The 17,666-nt window shown below is 44.9% G+C and overlaps 1 protein-coding gene across 1 annotated transcript in view; it reads left to right on the plus strand.

The window, feature by feature from the left end:
* Positions 1-16,417, plus strand: part of CHKA (choline kinase alpha) — a 71,986-nt gene extending 55,569 nt beyond the window's left edge. Inside the window, exons 9-14 of the mRNA XM_008581905.1 lie at positions 359-417; positions 2,517-2,604; positions 3,129-3,237; positions 6,972-7,078; positions 8,997-9,078; positions 15,131-16,417. Of these exons, the coding sequence (XP_008580127.1) occupies positions 359-417; positions 2,517-2,604; positions 3,129-3,237; positions 6,972-7,078; positions 8,997-9,078; positions 15,131-15,190 (505 nt within the window). The 3' untranslated portion in view covers positions 15,191-16,417. The remainder of the gene's footprint in view (positions 1-358; positions 418-2,516; positions 2,605-3,128; positions 3,238-6,971; positions 7,079-8,996; positions 9,079-15,130) is intronic.
* Positions 16,418-17,666: the final 1,249 nt, after the last annotated feature.

The raw sequence follows: 17,666 nt of genomic DNA on the forward strand, positions 1-17,666 counted from the left end.
AGAAGGGCTCTCTGAGGAGGGACTGTGCAAATCAAGAGCAGTGGAAAGAGGAGGACTAGCTGGGGGTGGGGTGGGGTGGGGGGAGGTGGCTTCAGGAGAGGAACAGCATGTGCAAAGGCCCTGCAGCAAGCAGCAGAGAGCTTGAAGTACTGAGGGGTCTTGTGTGGATTTCTGGCTTGAGCTGCAGTAGAGTTGTCAGCACAAAATGACATGGTTTTTAGAATTCACATGAAAAATGTCACATAGAGACCATGTGTTACTTTGGAGCATGAAACTGAGCTGGCCATGCTGAGAAGATGGGACTGTTTGCACCTGACTTAAAAGTTTGATAGGTAATAGGAAAATCTTCCTTTTGCAGATCATTGCTTGAATCTACTCCATCTCCAGTTGTATTTTGTCATAATGACTGTCAAGAAGGTAAGAATCGCTATGTTCATGGGGTTTGTGTGTATACTTAGAAGATTACCTCCAGTGTGTGTGATAAATGCCAGGTGGCCATCAAGAGAGTATTAGGTACATTAAATTACGATACAGCCAGACAGTGAAGGATTGTGTAACTATTAAAAAGAATGAGATAGGGCCAGCCTGGTGGCACACTGGAGAGTGCGTCGCTTGGGAGCGCGGCGGCGCTCCCGCCGAGGGTTCGGATCCCATGTAGAGACCGGTTCCGCTCACTGGCTGAGCGCGGTGCGGGCGCAACACCGAGGGTTGCGATCCCGTTGCCGGTCCCCGGTACGGGCACGACACCGAGGGTTGCGATCCCATTACCGGTCAGTAAAAAAAAAAAAAGACAAAAAGGGGAAAAAAAAAAAAAAAGAATGAGATAAAGTTGTTTACATACCAATAGAAAAATTTCTAGGATATATTAAGAGAAACAAGCGGCTTTAGAAAAACACGTAGGGTATTATTCCATTTCTGTAAAAAGAATATTACATAGAACAAATCTTGAAGAATATTTAATAAACTTGGGAGTTAAGATAAAGGACTTAGACTTTCCTATGTCACGTATTATTTTTTCACCCTTTATGGTGAACGTATGTGGCTTTTTTAGTCTGGAAAGGCAGTACAAGAACAAGCGCGCCTCCCCAGTCCATGCTCGGCCCTTCCTTCCACACGGCGCAGCTCAGTGCAGTGGGTCAGGCCACCTTCTTTCTCAGTACCAGTGTGCAATGCTATTAACAACTTCAGGTTTCTCTGATTTAAAAAGATTACAATGCTGCATGTCCCTGCTATTGCAAAACCTCACCTGATGTGATTTCAAATTGAATAGTTTCCTCAGAGGTCCCATCTCACTGTGTGGCCCCCTCTGCCACCATTTTCTCGCTGTTCGTGCTGTCCATGTCCTGTCCAATCTCAGGTGGCTGAGGTCCAAACTCAGGCCCTTCTTTGCCAGGCTCAGCAGTTTGTTTTTAATTTCGAGGACGGTCCCATATGAAGGCATGTCATCAATAAGCCATTACTTTGAGCCAAAATCTCTTTTGCTCTTTAGCTGACATTGCCAGCTATCTCAAGTCAAGCAGGGTGCAGACATTTTGGCTATAGCTTTGTTATGTTACCCACACCCTTCTGCTGGTGGGGGCCAGGGCGGGGTGAGGGCTAATGAACAACTCAGACACCACCAGAGAGAGGGGCTTGGAAAGGGGCCAGCTGCCTCCATGATGGCAAAGTGTAGAAAGGATCCAGGAGGTGGAGTTGTTACATATATTTTTGTTCTGCTACTTTGGGCATCTGCCTCCAATTCTCCTTTTAATTTCTCCTGGAGTGGAAGTAGTATGTTGAAAAACCTAAAAATTGTAGTTCCCACCAGAAACCTGGGAGGGAGAGTGGCTGAAAAACTAGCAAAGGCTGGCCTACCAGTTCCTGTCCCCTAGTGCCTGAGGTGCTGAATGTTGTAGAGTGCAGAGATCTCAGGAACATTTGCCTGAAGAGCCAGGCTGGCAGCTGACCCACCTCTGGCCCAGAATTCAGCACGAAAGGAAGCAGCATCATGGGAACGCTGCCTGTGGAAATGTTCCTTGGGGAAAAAAGCAGGCGAGGACAAAGCATGAGGCCCCTGTGATAGCTGAGCTTGCCCCTGACATCCTCACTGAGGACAGTGTGTGACAGAGTTTCCCAGCTGGTGTGCCACAGCCAGCCTGCCTCAGAGGGGAGCCAAGTCCCAGGGCTGTAGGGGTGGGGGTGTTTGGGCCTGCCTGAGCTCTGGCATGCTACTATGTGAAGCATTTAGGAAGTGCTGCCCCAGACAATGGAGTGAGAGGCTGGCCTTTGTTCTCCAGTGAGCCCAGGGTTCTGGGTGTTCTCACGCCCAGGTGGATCAGGAGCCTCCCCGCCCAGGGCCAGGCCTCCTGTGACAGCAGTACTGTCTAGGTCCATGCCTGGTGATGTCCTTGGGATCTGAAAGATGCATTCAGTTAGGATTCCCTGAGAGGGTCAGAACCAGTCTCTCAGCTCAGCTCTCCAAGGACTTGAGCCTTCTATTGTGAAACATAAGTCATGTCATCCAAACCTTTTTGCAGGTAATATCTTATTGCTGGAAGGCCGAGAGAATTCTGAAAAACAGAAACTGATGCTCATTGACTTTGAATACAGCAGTTATAATTACAGGTACCATGTTAGAGTCAACTGTTTTTATTTTGGTATTGTTTGTAATTACGATATGTTTATGAAGCAATTATAAAAGAAAATAAGTCTGGACACCATTCTAAATGGAAAGCTTCTTCATCTGGAAGTGGAGGCTTCTTGTGTGCAGCTTGTGGTGGCTGAGCATGAAGCAGTAGCTCTGTCTCCTTCTCAGCTGACCATGCTAGTGGGGTGGCAATGTAGTGAAGCTTCAGAATTAGGTGTTTTCTTTTGGCTTCCGAGATCAATTTCTTTTCATAACTACTGACTGCAGGACACATGTCATTCTAGAGTAGTGGTTTAGGTGGTGCCTTTAGAACTTCAACAGCTGGGGTTCTTAGAGCCACTTCATTGGCCTCTCTGTCGTTAGAGTGGTAACAGTCCTCTCCACTCACGAAGTCCAGTGTGGGCCGGGATGGCACGCCCAAGATAACCTTTCCCTGCATGGACAGAGACTCCAGACATGCCAGCTTGCCTCATTCCATGCACTGTCTTATCTCTCATTTCAGGGGATTCGACATTGGGAATCATTTCTGTGAATGGATGTACGATTACAACTGTGAAAAGTACCCTTTTTTCAAAGCGAACGTTCGGAAGTATCCCAGCAGGAAACAACAGGTAGGAGACTAGTTTCTATGTACTTTACAGGTAAATTACACAGGTCAGTTTTATACAGTTAGAATCACATCTTTGTTTTTAAAGGTCTCTTTTGTAAATTGTGGAATGCCTAGACAAACCCTTTAGCATATATTTAAAAAAAATGTTTTGGGGCTGGCCCGGTGGCGCACTGGAGAGTGTGCCGCTTGGGAGTGCAGCGGCGCTCCCGCCGAGGGTTCGGATCCCATGTGGTGACCGGTTCCCGCTCACTGGCTGAGCGCGGCGCGGGTGCGACACCAAGGGTTGCGATCCCGTTGCCGGTCCCTGGTACGGGCACGACACCGAGGGTTGTGATCCCCTACCGGTCAGTAAAAAAAGACAAAAAGGAAAAAAAAAATGTTTTGTTTTGTTTTTTTTCTGTTAAACGTGGATACAAACTTTGATTTTTGAGTCCAGTTTTTAAAAAAATCTCTGCCAAAAAAAAAAGCTCTCCGCTAGAGATACCTGTATTTATTGAGCACAACCTCCTTTGTAGTTCCTTCTAGTGTTTTCCCAAAAGCCCAACATCTGTTCTGCTGTCTGGCTTTCTCTTTGGGGATCACTGACCACCTTTTGTTCGTTTTGCACTCTGCAGAGAAAAGTAATCTTTTGGGCATCACAATTTAGTAGCTGGAGGAAATGCCTTTGGTGTTAACAGTTCCCTTTCCTGTTCTGAATTATGGGAGGCCAGTGATTGTGTGGAGAATCGTTTCTCGTGGGAATTTCCTTCTGGGCCCCTCTCTCCCATTCCTCAGCCTGCTGCACAAGTCTTGGGTTGAGGATAAGTAGGTAGTGATGCTGAAGTTGAGCCTCTCTGAGCATGCAAGGGCAGCCGGTTACCTACCATAATGGTCAACCCTGCACTTCACACAGAAGCCAAGGACGATGAACGCAGTTAGCTGCTTCTGTATTTCACTCAGCAGGGGTTTCTTGAGCACCCGCTCTGAGCCAGGCATGTGATGAAGTGTCTCCAGTAGGTGGCCCACACTCCAAGGGTAGCTGTTCAAATGTAGACTTGCTGTGGAGCCAGAAACGGCATTTGCTCTCTTCTGGCCATATTTCAAGGCTGATTGTGATGAACTTGAATATGTCCAAAGCAAAGTGGCCAGGATTACATAAGAAGGAAGGGAGAGAGTGGGACTGTTCAGCCTGCGGAACAGTCTTCAGGTATTTGAATCATTGCCCATGCTGAAGAGAAATTAGACGGCTGTAAGAACTGAGTAGCGCTAGAGGCCAGCACTCTCAGACTAGTAAGGGGAGATTTTCAGTAAGAAGGCAGATTTCATTATAGTGAAAGGCGAAGCTAAAATTGTGCAGTAATGTAAATTTAAGGAGGTTCCCTTCTAGTTCTTTTTTCTGAGAGGTTTTAAAGGTAATGTATAGGTGTTGATCTTTTTTTTTTTTTTTGTTTTTCCTTTTTGTCTTTTTCCGTGTCTGGCAATGGATCGCAACCCTCAGCATCGCCCCCGCACCGGGCCGGGACCGGCAACGGGATCGCAACCCTCGGCGTTGCTCCCGCGCCTCGCTCAGCCAGTGAGCAGGAACCGGTCTGTATGTGGGATCCCAACCCTTGGCGGGAGCGCCACCATGCTCCCAAGCGGCGCACTATAGCAGTGCGCCACCGGGCCGGCCCTATAGGTGTTGATCTTTATCAAATAATCTTTCTGCGTCTGTTGACGTAATCTCATGTTTTTTCTTCTTTGATCCATTAATGAAAAAAATTTTCTTTTTTGGTGGCTAGCCAGTACGGGGATCCAAACCTCTGACCTTGGTGTTTTAAGGCTGTGCTCAAAACAACTGAGCTAACCGGGCACCCAAATGAAATTTTTTTTTTTTTTTTTAAAGATGACCGGTAAGGGGATCTTAACCTTTGACTTGGTTTTATCAGCACCACGCTCAGCCAGTGAGCCAACCAGTCATCCCTATATAGGGATCTGAACCCGTGGCCTTGGTGTTATCAGCACCGCACTCTCCCGAGTGAGCCACGGGCCGGCCCTCAAATGAAATATTTTTAAGTGTTAAGCCATCCTGGAATTTCTGAGATAAGCTCTATTTGAATGAATTGTGTTATTTTGTAATGCTCTGTTGGATCCAGTTAGGTATTATCTTATTTTAGGAGTTTCACATGTATGCTCATGTAATGTTTCACATGTAATGTTCATTTTTTATATTATTATTCAAGTCTGCTTTTTGGAATCAAAATTATACAAGTCTTCTTTTTTTTTAAAATTTTATTTTGTCGATATAAAATGTGGTTGATTATTGTGGCCCATTACTGAAACCTCCCTCCCTCCTCCCTTTCCCCCCTCCCACCCAACAATGTCCTTTCTGTTATACAAGTCTTCTAAAATGAGTTGGGCAACTTGCTCCCTTCTTATTTTCTGGAACAAATTCATATAAGACGAGAACATCTTTGAAAGTTTGGTAGACCTTGTCCATAAAACAAGTCTGGGCCTAGAACTTTTTTTTTTTTGGAGGGAGTGTCATTGACTTCCATTTCATTAAGGTGTTAATCTGGTCAAGTTTTTATCTCTTCATTTGCTAATTTTGGCATTTAGTGTTTCCCAGTAATTTACGCATCTAGTGTGGTGGTTCTGAGAATGGGTTTTAAAAACTGGTCTGCCTGTATTTGAATCCCAGACCTGCCACTGCTAACCTAAGGAATATTTCTGTGCCTGTTTCTTCATCTGCAAACATTATATTGTTGTCATGAGAATTAAGTGAGCTAATAAACAAAATATGAATGCCAGAATAGTGCCTGTTACATAGAATTTAAAAGGTATTAGCAGTCATCTTTCCTATGCCAGGTTTACTTCACAATGTAAGGCCCCTTCCAGGACCTCCTGCCTAGGACAGTGCTTGACCTTGAGTGGTACTTTCTCTGGTTGGAAGTGGTGTAACACATGAAAGTCAATTTTAGGAAAGGAAAATGGGAGATATTGGGAAAGGTGGTAAAGGAAGAACTATTGCCATTCCAACTAGGTAACTGGTTAAAAAGGATTCTTATAAGGAGAAGTAACTCAGCTGTTTTCTTATAAAGCAAAGAAAATGGTACTTTCCTGTGTTCTGCTGCCTTAGTGTAAAATGTTCAAGAACAGGAATCTGCTAATTCATATGTAGACCAATGGTGGAACCTGGTAGAACCTTAGGTAAACTATTCTCCTAAGCAAAATTAAACTTTGCCAACTTATTAACATAAGTGTGTAAATAATCATGGCAGCTTAGCGTTGGAAGGCATCTTCACATTGTCCTGTCCAGCTCCCTCTCTGAGGAAGCACCTACAGTGAGCATCAAGAATACCCTACAGCTTCGTGCCTGGCATATTTGTGGCAGCCTTGCATGGAGTGCCAGCCAGTTTGGGGAAAAGTTTGGTGTAGGCATGCCTTGCTTTGAGATCAGACAGTGAAAAACAAGTGGGGATTTGCTTAGAAAAATACTTTCTCTAGAAGTAGTAGCAGTTTCCTATAGCACTGCATCAAATCCAATAGAACTACTTAAACTGGCCGCAGTGGAGAACATTAAGTGGTAATTACTGCTAGGGAAGGTGAGCTTCCAGAACTCCTGCACCTGGGCATAGCAGCAACGGTAGGATCTGCCAGGCTTTCTCTGAGATGATCAGAAGAGTCACTGTAGGTGGGTCTGCTTCGTGACAGCTGTTGATTGACATTGTCTATTTTTAACTGTCATTGATCCTAACATAATTGCTTTTTTTTAAGCTCCATTTTATTTCCAGTTACTTGGCTGCATTCCAAAATGACTTTGAAAGCCTTAGTAGTGAAGAAAAATCTGTTATAAAAGAAGAAATGTTGCTTGAAGTCAATAGGTAATGTTTTTCTTCTTTGGTTTCTAAAGATAGCTCATAACCCTTCATAGGCTGTGTGTGGGATGCTGACTTGCAATTATGAGTATTTTAGGAGCCCCTTTATAATCTCTAGGATTTATACTCTGTCAAAAATAGAATCTGCTGCTTCTCCATTGTGGCTGAGACTGTTCAGATTTTTTGAATTTCAGCATACAACAGGCAAGGAGAACAGGTCCTGTGTACAAGAAGGTCAGGATGCGTGGTGGTGTTCTGAACTGTAACACAGAAAGACTCAGCTTTACAAGGCTGCTGCCACCAAGGACCTGCAGACTCTTGTCACTGACGTGTGCGGAGTGGTGGGCCCACCTAATATGTTGTGACTCTTCAATTTCTTCTAGAAAATGATTAACATGCATGTACATTGATTCTAAGTCTTGCTTTTAACTGTTTTCTCAACAACTCTCAAAGCCGGGCCCCAAAACTTCCAGATTCAACAGAGATCTACGTCACTGTTTATTCAGGCTTATCCCTTCAGTCAAGAGGCCTGTGGGTTATTCCTATTCTTTGGGGTCTCCTGTGACATTATTCGGTAAAATGGCTGTTGAAGTACATTTGGCCCACCATGTTCTATCCACCCCAGTTACCACAAAGCATCTCTTTGTGGCCTTCAGAGTCTTCATATCACCCTCATTGAGCATGCTGCCACCTAGCCTACCTCTTTGGCTCCACCGGCAGCATAAATCTTCCCTTTCTATTTCTTGAATGGGTAGAAATAGAAAAATGGAGTTGGAGGAGAACCTAGACAGAAAGGGGAGCACCAAGGCACTCTACTGGGCCAGGGACCACAAGAGAAACAGTAGGGTTTGGTGAGGATATTAAGCGGGCATTTCTAAGTTAGAAACTTATCTTCCTGTGAATGACCCCAAGGTATTGTTTGAGGAGTGTATTTGTCAGTTTCTGTTGCTTATAACAAAATACCTGGAACTGGGTAATTTTCAATGAAATGTATTGCTTATAGTTTCTGAGGCTAGAAATGTCGAAGTCCAGGGAACATAGCTGGTGAAGACAGAGTATCGCATTGTGAAATGGTGGAGCAGAGAGAGAGAGAGAGAGACTCCCCTCTCTCTTCTTTTAAAGCCCTCAGAGCCACGCCCCTGACCACCATGGTTAATCCATTCACTACTGCAGGGTCCTACAATCTAATCACCTCTTCAAGGCTCCACCTTTCAATCACCATAATAGGATTTCCCACCCTCTTAACAGTCACAGTGGGGGCCAAGTTTCTGATACATAAAACTTGGGGTACACAATTCAAGCTTCAGTGAGTTTTGGGGGGACATAATTCAATCCACTGCAAGGAGGAACTTGGATTCATAGTGACAAAGAGGCTTGGTACAGCCTAGAGATGGTGACGTGGCTCACAGGCTCATCTGCTCTTTCACTTGTATGTGAGAAGAGGGGGGTGGGATGAGGGTGGGATTTGAGGACAAGTGTCTTGCTCAGAGAGTGAGAGCTTCATCCTCCCTCCTAGAAATAACAGCAAGTTATTCAGAGGCCTGCTATTTGGTTGCTGATGCTGTACATTCATACTTGCAGCAAAGACTGTCTCTTTCTTTGTATATACATTATTTCTTTCTCTACCAGCATGGCCACCAAGGCCTTCACCTGCATCCTGTGAATGTCATTATGTGTACCATGGCCAGGCAGTTGGGTGTGTTCACACCTGCAAGTCCACCTGTCACTGGCCAGAAGTGGGTAGAGGACGGAGAGGTATTCCCGCTGTGCTCAGTCGTCATAGAATATAGTCCCATGGATTTGCCAAGGCAGACAAAGTTTGCATCCAGATGAGTTAAAATGTTCGTCTAGCATGAAATTACTTCATCTGTCCTATAACTGGTACCACAGCTTTCATGTGTGTTTCTCACTTTTGTAATTACAGGTTTGCCCTTGCGTCCCATTTCTTCTGGGGACTTTGGTCCATTGTACAGGCCAAGATTTCATCCATTGAATTTGGGTACATGGTATGTTTTAGGGGTGATGTTTTTCTTTTACTCCCAGGAAAAAATGCTACAGTGTATGTGAATGCTTGGCAGCAAATGACCTTTTCTTAAAGAGTATTACCTGTTCCCCCCAAATACCTGAATGTGGTGATCTGGTGTCATCAGTACAGTGTGGCTCAGCCTGGAAAGCTTCATCATTTTTTTTTTTTTTGTCTTTTTCGTGACCGTTAAGGGGATCGCAACCCTGGGTGTGGTGTCGCCCGCACTGGCCATTCCTATATAGGATCCGAACCCGCGGCGGGAGCGTTGCTGCGCTCCCAGTGCTGCACTCTCCCGAGTGCGCCACGGGGCCGGCCCGAAAGCTTCATCATTTTAAGCCACTCTCACTGATGCTAGGATTGGCTTTGGAGATTGCCCTCACTTCCAGGGCCCACAGGCCCTGCCTTCCCTGCTTTGGAGAAGTGCTAGGCATTCCTGCAGTTCTGGGTGTGGGTTATAGAAATCTCAACACTAGAGGTCCAGCCTCTGACTTCAGTCTGTTCTGACACGAGGGACACTAAGTGAAGGAGTGTGGGTGGTGCCCACCCATGCTATGAAGGGTTTTATTCATCTGTTAGCACTCTGTTCTCCAGCCTGTAGTGCCCAACTTCCAGTTGGAAGCTGATGAAACTGAATTAGACCTGTTTTTTGCAGGCATATTTGTTACTCAGTTCAGCTGTCATTTTATTCTCACATTAAGAATTGTCCTTGACATAGGAAGACACTATTTCTAACCTTTAGATAAACTCTCTGTTCTCCATAATGAATGTCGGTGGGGTGTCTCGGGGTGGGGTGGGGGACCACACAGAAGTGTGTAGTCTAGGAAGCTACCTTTCTTTGGGACAGGTGGTGGAAAATGACTATTTTATCCTCCTCAGTTCTATACTAGGATGATTTCTACTTCTAGACAGGTTTGGGAATGCAGGGATGCCATTGAGCAAAGAAAGAAGGGGGGCATTTGGATTTTTAAAGCAGATTTGCAGTCATGGCCAGACGACACTGTAAGACAGTGTAGACTTCAGAACAAGGATTTTATCAGAGATAAAGAAGGGCATTTCATAATAATAAAGGCATCAGTTCATCAGGAGGATATAAAAACCCTAATGTGTATGCATCCGTCTTGCTCCAAAAGACATGAAACAAAAACTGACAAAACTGAAAGAAAAGGCAGGCACGTTCACCAAGTAGGAGGTCTCACCACTCCCCGTGATGGGTGGGGCAAGTGACATACAGTGGTGAGGGTACAGAAGACTCAGCCACCCGGCCCTGGTGCACATTATTGAACGCCCAACAATTGCAGGATAGATATTCTTTTCAAGTGATTATGGAACATTCATAAAGATAGGGCACGTGCTGGGCCATAAAACAGGTCTTGATAAATTTAAAAGGATTCAAATAATAGAGGATATGTTCTCAATGGAATTTAATTAGAAATCAACAACAACAACAAAAATGATACCTAGAAAATCCCTAATTTGAAAATTTAATATTACACATCTAGATAAACTCTGGGTCAAAGAAGAAATTAAAAGGGAAACTAAAAAATATTTTGAACTGAATTATAATGAAATAAAACACAACATCAGGATTTGTGGGATATAGCTAAAGCATTGTTTAGAAACTTATGACTTTATAAATGTTTATTTTAAGGGCCAGCCCATGGCTCACTCGGGAGAGTGTGGTGCTGATAACACCAAGGCCATGGGTTCAGATCCCCTTACCGGTCATCATCTTTAAATAAATAAATAAATAAATAAATAAATGTTTATATTAAGTAAGAAGAAAGTTTTTTTTTTTTTTTTTTTTTTTTTAAAGATGACCGGTAAGGGGATCTTAACCCTTGACTTGGTGTTGTCAGCACCACACTCAGCCAGTGAGCGAACCGGCCATCCCTATATGGGATCCGAACCCGGGGCCTTGGTGTTATCAGCACCACACTCTCCCGAGTGAGCCACAGGCCGGCCCAAGAAGAAAGTTTTTAAACCAGTAACTTTAATCTAGAAAAAGAACAAATTAACCCAAAAGTAAATAGAATAATCAAAATAATAAAGAGCAGAAATCATTGAAATAGAAAACAACAAAAAAATAGAGAAAATCAGTGAAACCAAAAGTTGGTTCTTAGAAAAGATCAACAAAATTTATTAATTTCTGGCTACACTGAGCAAGAAAAGAAGAAGACACATTACCAATAGCAGGTGTCAAGAGAGGACATCATTATAGATCCTATAGATGTTAAAAGAATAAGAGAATATTACAGACAACTTTATGCTAGCAGATTTAGCAACTTATATGAAATGTGCAAATTCCTTGGAAGATACAAATTGCCAAAACTGACATAAGAAATGACCATATATGGGGGCCGGCCCGGTGGCACACTGTTACAGTGCGCCGCTTGGGAGTGTGGCGGCGCTCCCGCCGAGGGTTTGGATCCCACGTACAGACCGGCTGCTCACTGGCTGAGCGAGGTGCGGGCGCGACACTGAGGGTTGCTATCCCGTTGCCGGTCCTGGTCCGGTACGGGCGTGACACTGAGGGTTGCGATCCGTTGCCGGTCACAAAAAAAGACAAAAAGGAAAAAAAAAAAAAAAGAAATGACCATATAATTATTAAATAAGCTGAATTTATAATTTAAAAAATTCTTTGTATAGAGTAAACTGCAAGTCCAGATGGCTTCTCTGAATATCATCAAACATTTAAGGTAGAAATAATACTAGGAGTACACAAGCTTTTAGAAAATAAGGGAGGAGGGAACATTTCCCAATTCATTTGGTGAGACCAGCGTTACCCTGATACCAAAACTAGACAAAGACATTTTAAGAAAATTGCAGATTAGTGCCCTTTGTGAACATCACACAGAAATCCTGCTCAAAACATTGGCAAAAATTAAATCCACAAACATATCAGTGTACAACAAAAGATTCATGGAAAAAAATGGAATTAAAAGATAATACAAATCTTTCCATGAACTTTTTGAAGTACCCTTGTTTAAAAGGATAATATATCACAAGCAAGAGGCATTTATCCTTGGAAGGCAAGCTTAGTTTACATTTGAAGTATCAATGTAATTCTTCATATTAAAAGAATGAAGGTGAAACACCGTAAAATCATCTGAGTGAATGCAGGAAAGAGCTTTCTGCAAAATCCGATACTAAGTCATGATAAAAATCTCAGCAAACTAGGAATAGAGGCAACATCCTCATCCAGGTAAAGGGCATGTATGAAAAACCCCCAGCTAACATCATAATTATGGGTAAAAGACTGAATGCTCCCCCACCCCTGCCCAAGCACAGAACGGGATATGGCCGCTTCCTTGCGCTGCTGCCCTTTTGCATGGTGCTGGAGCGCCGAGCCAGTGCACTAAGGCAAGACCGAGAAAACGAGACACACTGGAAAGGAGGCAGAGAAGCTGCCTTCTGTTGAAGACATGATCATGAATGTTCAAAAATATAAAGGAATCAAGGGCCAGCCTGTGGCTCACTTGGGAGAGTGTGGTGCTAACACCAAGGCCGCAGGTTCGGATCCCTATATAGGGATGGCCGGTTCGCTCACTAGGGAGAGCATGGTGCTGACAACACCAAGTCAAGGGTTAAGATCCCCTTACTGGTCATCTTTTAAAAAAAAATGTGTGTGTGCGTGTGTGTGTGTGTGCGTGTATAAAGGAATCAATAGAAGAGCTATTTAAACTAATGAGTGAGTTTATCAAGGTCACAGGATAAAAGGTCAGTATATAAAAGCTGCATTTCTGCATGCTAGAAAAATTGTACATGAAGAAATGTTTAAAGTGGCATAAAAACCAAGAGATTTATGGATAAATTTTTAAATATGTGAGATCTGCGCACTGACAACTATAAAAGAATGCTAAAAGTGGGCTGTCCGGTTAGCTCAGTTGGTTAGAACAACAAAGTCACAGGTTCAGATATTGATACCGGACAGCCATCTGGAAAAAGGGGGAAAGAGTGCTAAAAGTAAAAAAGCTAAATCCCACGTGTGGCTGGGAAGACTGCAGATGAAGCTGTCCATTTTCCTCAAGCTGACCTATAGATTCCTCACAGTCCTAGTCAAAATCTCCACTGGCTTTTTTGTGTGGATTAACATGCTGATTCTAAAATTTGTATGAAAACATAACCTGCAATAACAAAAAACAGTTTTGTAGAAGAACAAAGACTTCTATCTGGCTTCAAGACATGGATAAAGCACAGTAATCAAGACAATGTGGTGTTGGCATAAAGACAGACATAAATCAAATGGGACAGAACAGAGTGCCCAGAAGTAGACCCACACATGTGTGATCAACGGATAGTCAATAGAAGGGCGAAGGTAATTCACTGGGAAATGGATTGTGTTTTCCGGTAACAGCTGAAGAGTTGTATGGGGAAAAAAAATGAACCTGGAATCTCAAGAACAGGAGAAGAGCTTTGTGACCTAGGCAGAGATTTCGTCAGTTACGTAAAGCACTAACCATAAGAGAAAAGGAATGCAGTAAATTGGACTTCATCAAAATGAAAAACTCTTTGAACACCACCATTAAAAAAAGGCAAGCCATAGGCTGGGATAAAATATTGCACATTTGTATTTGACAAAGGACTTGTGTTTAAAATGTATAAAGAACTCAGCAAGAAACTGAACAACCCACTATATAAATAGATAGATTTGGACACTTCACAGAAGGTAAACAAATGGCCAATAAGCATCTTTTTGTGTGCTTCATATAATTAGTCATAAAAGAAATGTAAGTTAGAACCCCAGTGAGATGCCCTAGACACCCACGGTATGGCTAAAACTCTAAAAACTGCCCAGTGTGGGCAAGCACATGGAGCAAGGGGCATGCGAATGCCATGGCCAGGCTGAAAAAACAAAAATGGTTCGACAGTCTCATAGAGTTATAAATGTGCACTTACCATAGAACCCAGAAATCCCTCTCCTGGGTAATTCTCCAAAAGAAATCAAAGCCTGGTTCCACACCAACACTTGCACTCAAATGCTTTACTTTTAATAGTCCCAAACTGGAAGCAGCCTAGATGCCAATCAGCAGGTGAATGGATAAATCTGATATGTTGATCCATGGAGTGGAAAATCACTCAGCGATAAAAAGAAGTGAGCCACATACACCACAGCATGGATCACTCTGAAACACAATGCTGAGGGAAGAAGCCGGACACGGAGGGGTGCATAGTCTATGATTCCATTTACGTGATACTCTGGGACGGAGAAGTCCAGTCTAGAGACAGAAGTCAGGTCGGTGGCTGCCTGTGGCCAGGAGCAGAGGTGGGGGTGGACTGCAAGATACTCAGGGGACTTTTGAAGATGCTGGAAAGTTCCTTCTCGTGATTGCGGCACTGGTGAAGAGCTGGATGGATGCACCTGGAAAAATGTTACTGAACCGCAGGTTTCAAATAGGTTCACGTTTGTGGGATAGAAATCATACCTCAAAGTTAATTTTCCAAAATATGGTATTGTAGTCTTTCCAGCATTTAGAATTGAAACTTTTAGGTTTGGAGTGGGTCTTTGAGAGAATTGTATTACCCACGCTCACGGCCAGATGAGGGAACAGGCCCAGAAATATAGTGTCTCCACAGTTGTACAGAACAGAACGCAAAAGCCAAGTTTTCTCCCCTCCCGCCCAGTATTCTTTTTAACAACCATGCTGCAGGTGCAGCGGCATCTTTTTTCCACCTTTTGTTCTGTACTTGCTCACATCCAGGGACCTTTAGCTGGTCACTCAGTACCCACAGCATTCACGGTAAACAAGACAGTGAACAATAGCAGTGCCACATATGTAGAGAAGTCCTTGCTGAGGTGGCAGGGCAGGCTGAGGTGGCTGTGAGCCAGGTGTACTTAAGTATGAAGGGGACAGTGCAGAAAGCTTGAAGAGACTGTGCCTCCCAAGCAGCCCTGCAGCACAGTCCTGTCCCATGCTGATGGTCCTCTTGGGTCTGTGCCCTCAGCTCTTGCCTGGGGTGGACACATGGGCAGGGTCCAGGCAAGCAGGAGCCCTTGGTGAGGCTTCTCTTTATCTGTTTATGCTGTTTCCTAGGACTATGCCCAAGTAAGGTTTGATGCCTATTTCGACCAGAAGAGGAAGCTTGGGGTGTGACTGCGGGGAGGACTCCAGCCACTTCGTCACCGGACAACGTGGGGAGGCAGCTGACCGGGTCCCCTCCATTGCTTCGACTACTGCAGCTTTGGCAGGAAGACTTTTGGTATCTGGCTACTGAACTCAGACATGTATGATACGAAAGACTGTATTAAAATGGAATAACATTTATTTTATATTTTGTTTACGATTTCACTAGGATCTGAAACCAGATTGGGAAGCAGAAATATAGTACAATAGTGCAATATCTCAGAATCCTCTTAATCTAGAGAAGATGTTTTCTATTTAGAGCTCAAGGTTTTCAGTCAAATATGGTGAACAGTAAGAAGGACACAGTGTTACTGAGGGTACCATGGTTAATGCTGACCAGGTGAACATTGTGACCAGCTCTTTGTAGGTGACAATGTGTTGTAGACACTACTTACTCCCGGGGACGGTGAGTGAGCAGACATACTGTGAATTGCTCCAGGGCCTGAGCCCACCTCCTGGTGTCACTGACACAGGGCAGTCTCCGCCCGGTGTCTCCAAAAGCTGCTCTTTCACCCTTATGGTCCAAGTGGCTGATGCTGGAGAAAGCAGATTGCACACGAGCTATCATCTGCTGTAGAGGCATGGAGCTTTTCTGTGTCATACATATTTTGTTATACTGATGAGTTTCACTTTAACTGGGTATAATCTCTGCCATTGCCCTTCCTCCTGAGTGTGCTTGATACTCCAGCATCAGACAGTGACACTGTGGTCACAGGGGCTGTGTGGGGACCTCCCTGTCTTCCTACCCTCGTCTCCCTTCCCAAGAACAGACTGCTTAGCCTGGCTCTCTGAGCCTTTCTGTTCTCCCCTCTGCTCGGCCTGGAGCTTGGGGTTCCATGACCTGGGCTGGCTTCCCCAGGGGACTGTCCTGCCCCAGGGCCCCTCTGCCTCCTGCTGCCCCTGAATAGGGAGAGACACCCCGGCCTTGGCTCTCCGCGTGGCCAGCTTTCCCGGCCATCACTTTTCCCGTGTCCCTAAATGATGTGGTCATTGTTATGGGAAAGTACAGCCTGTATCTGGAATGTGGGGGTGTGGGTAGAGTATAGCTGTGAAATCCGATATATGAAATGTCCTATGGTATGAATTCCTAGCAAGCTTTTCTTTACTCTGAACTCAATTGAATTGTTTTTTGTGCATATATTTCTGCTACCACAGAGACTGTACTGTACAAATGAATAAAAAACTTAGAAACCCTGCCTCAAGCTGTCACCTTTGAATGTGTCCTAAATCTCAGGAGGGCTCCCGTTACCTTAAAGTACCCACGGGAGGCTCCAGCTGTGTGCATCCAGCTCCTCAGCTCTACAGCATTCTTCAGTCCCGTGAGTAGTGCTGTGTCCTGCTGTCACAGGCCCGGGCTCAGTTGACTACCTTCCTCCCCATCCTCTTCCTCTCTCCCTTACTCATGGAGATAGTTTATCATATGGGCTGCCACACTGGTTTCTCTCTGCCCTCCGGCCCCATTCATAGGGCACCTTTACTAACTCTTCTTCCATAGCTGGGCCCCAAATGTCAGAGGGCTTCAGTCTGCCCTTGGCCTCTTCCCCGGAGTCCCAGGACGATCTCACCCAGCACACTAGCCCTGCAGCCCTTGCAGACTTGTCCTTACTCGTCGTCCCTGCTTCTTCCCCAGATATGAAGACCCTGGAAGGATGTAGGAGAATTTGGAAGCGGTGGTTGTGGCTGGGGAGCACACTGAACAGCTGGGCAGAATGGAGACTTCTCACTGCTTACCCTTCTAGACATTTAAAATTTAAGCAATGAATGAGTTTTGATATCAAACCAAAACAGTAAATGATATTGTATTCCTGCTCTAGATGTCCCGTAGCTTCTCCCTTATTGCTTAGAATAAAGGTGCCAACTCCTTCCTGTTCCCACAGGGTCCCTGTGGCCACATGGCCCTGCCAGTTCCCCCCACCCTTGCCCTCTGCCTCAGCCGTGCTCCAGCCCTGCTCCTCCCTAAACACACCAAGCTCGCGTGCGGTTTCCTCACCGAGATGCTCTGAGTCCTGTCTTCAGCCAATGGGCTCCTTCATTTTGTCCCACTGTCAGCTCAAAAAATCACCACTTCAGGCCTTTTAAAGCTCTTCCATCTATGGCGGGCTGTTCCTTAAACCACCCTCCCCCTACAGCCACCCCGGCCCATCACGCTTTCTTCATGTGGCTGTTTTTCCTGGTCTGACTGGTTCACTCAGTTGTCTCCTGTGCTAGACTGTCAGTTCACATGAGCAGGCCCTTCCTGTTCACTGGCAGTCCTCAGTTCAGGTGCCCAGGAGGGATGTTTCCAGCACATTCTAGCTCCGAGTGAGTGTCTTTGCATATGCTGTTTCCATGACAACTGGGCTTCTCCAGCCAGCCCTACCAGACGCCCATGTGTCAAAGCCAGGGCAGTGGATCCCACAGCTGCCTTACCCTAAGCTCTTAGCATCTGTTCATCTGTCACACCCCC

This window comes from Galeopterus variegatus, unplaced genomic scaffold (genome assembly GCF_000696425.1).
Source record: "Galeopterus variegatus unplaced genomic scaffold, G_variegatus-3.0.2 Scaffold2486, whole genome shotgun sequence".
Taxonomy (NCBI): Eukaryota; Metazoa; Chordata; class Mammalia; order Dermoptera; family Cynocephalidae; genus Galeopterus; species Galeopterus variegatus.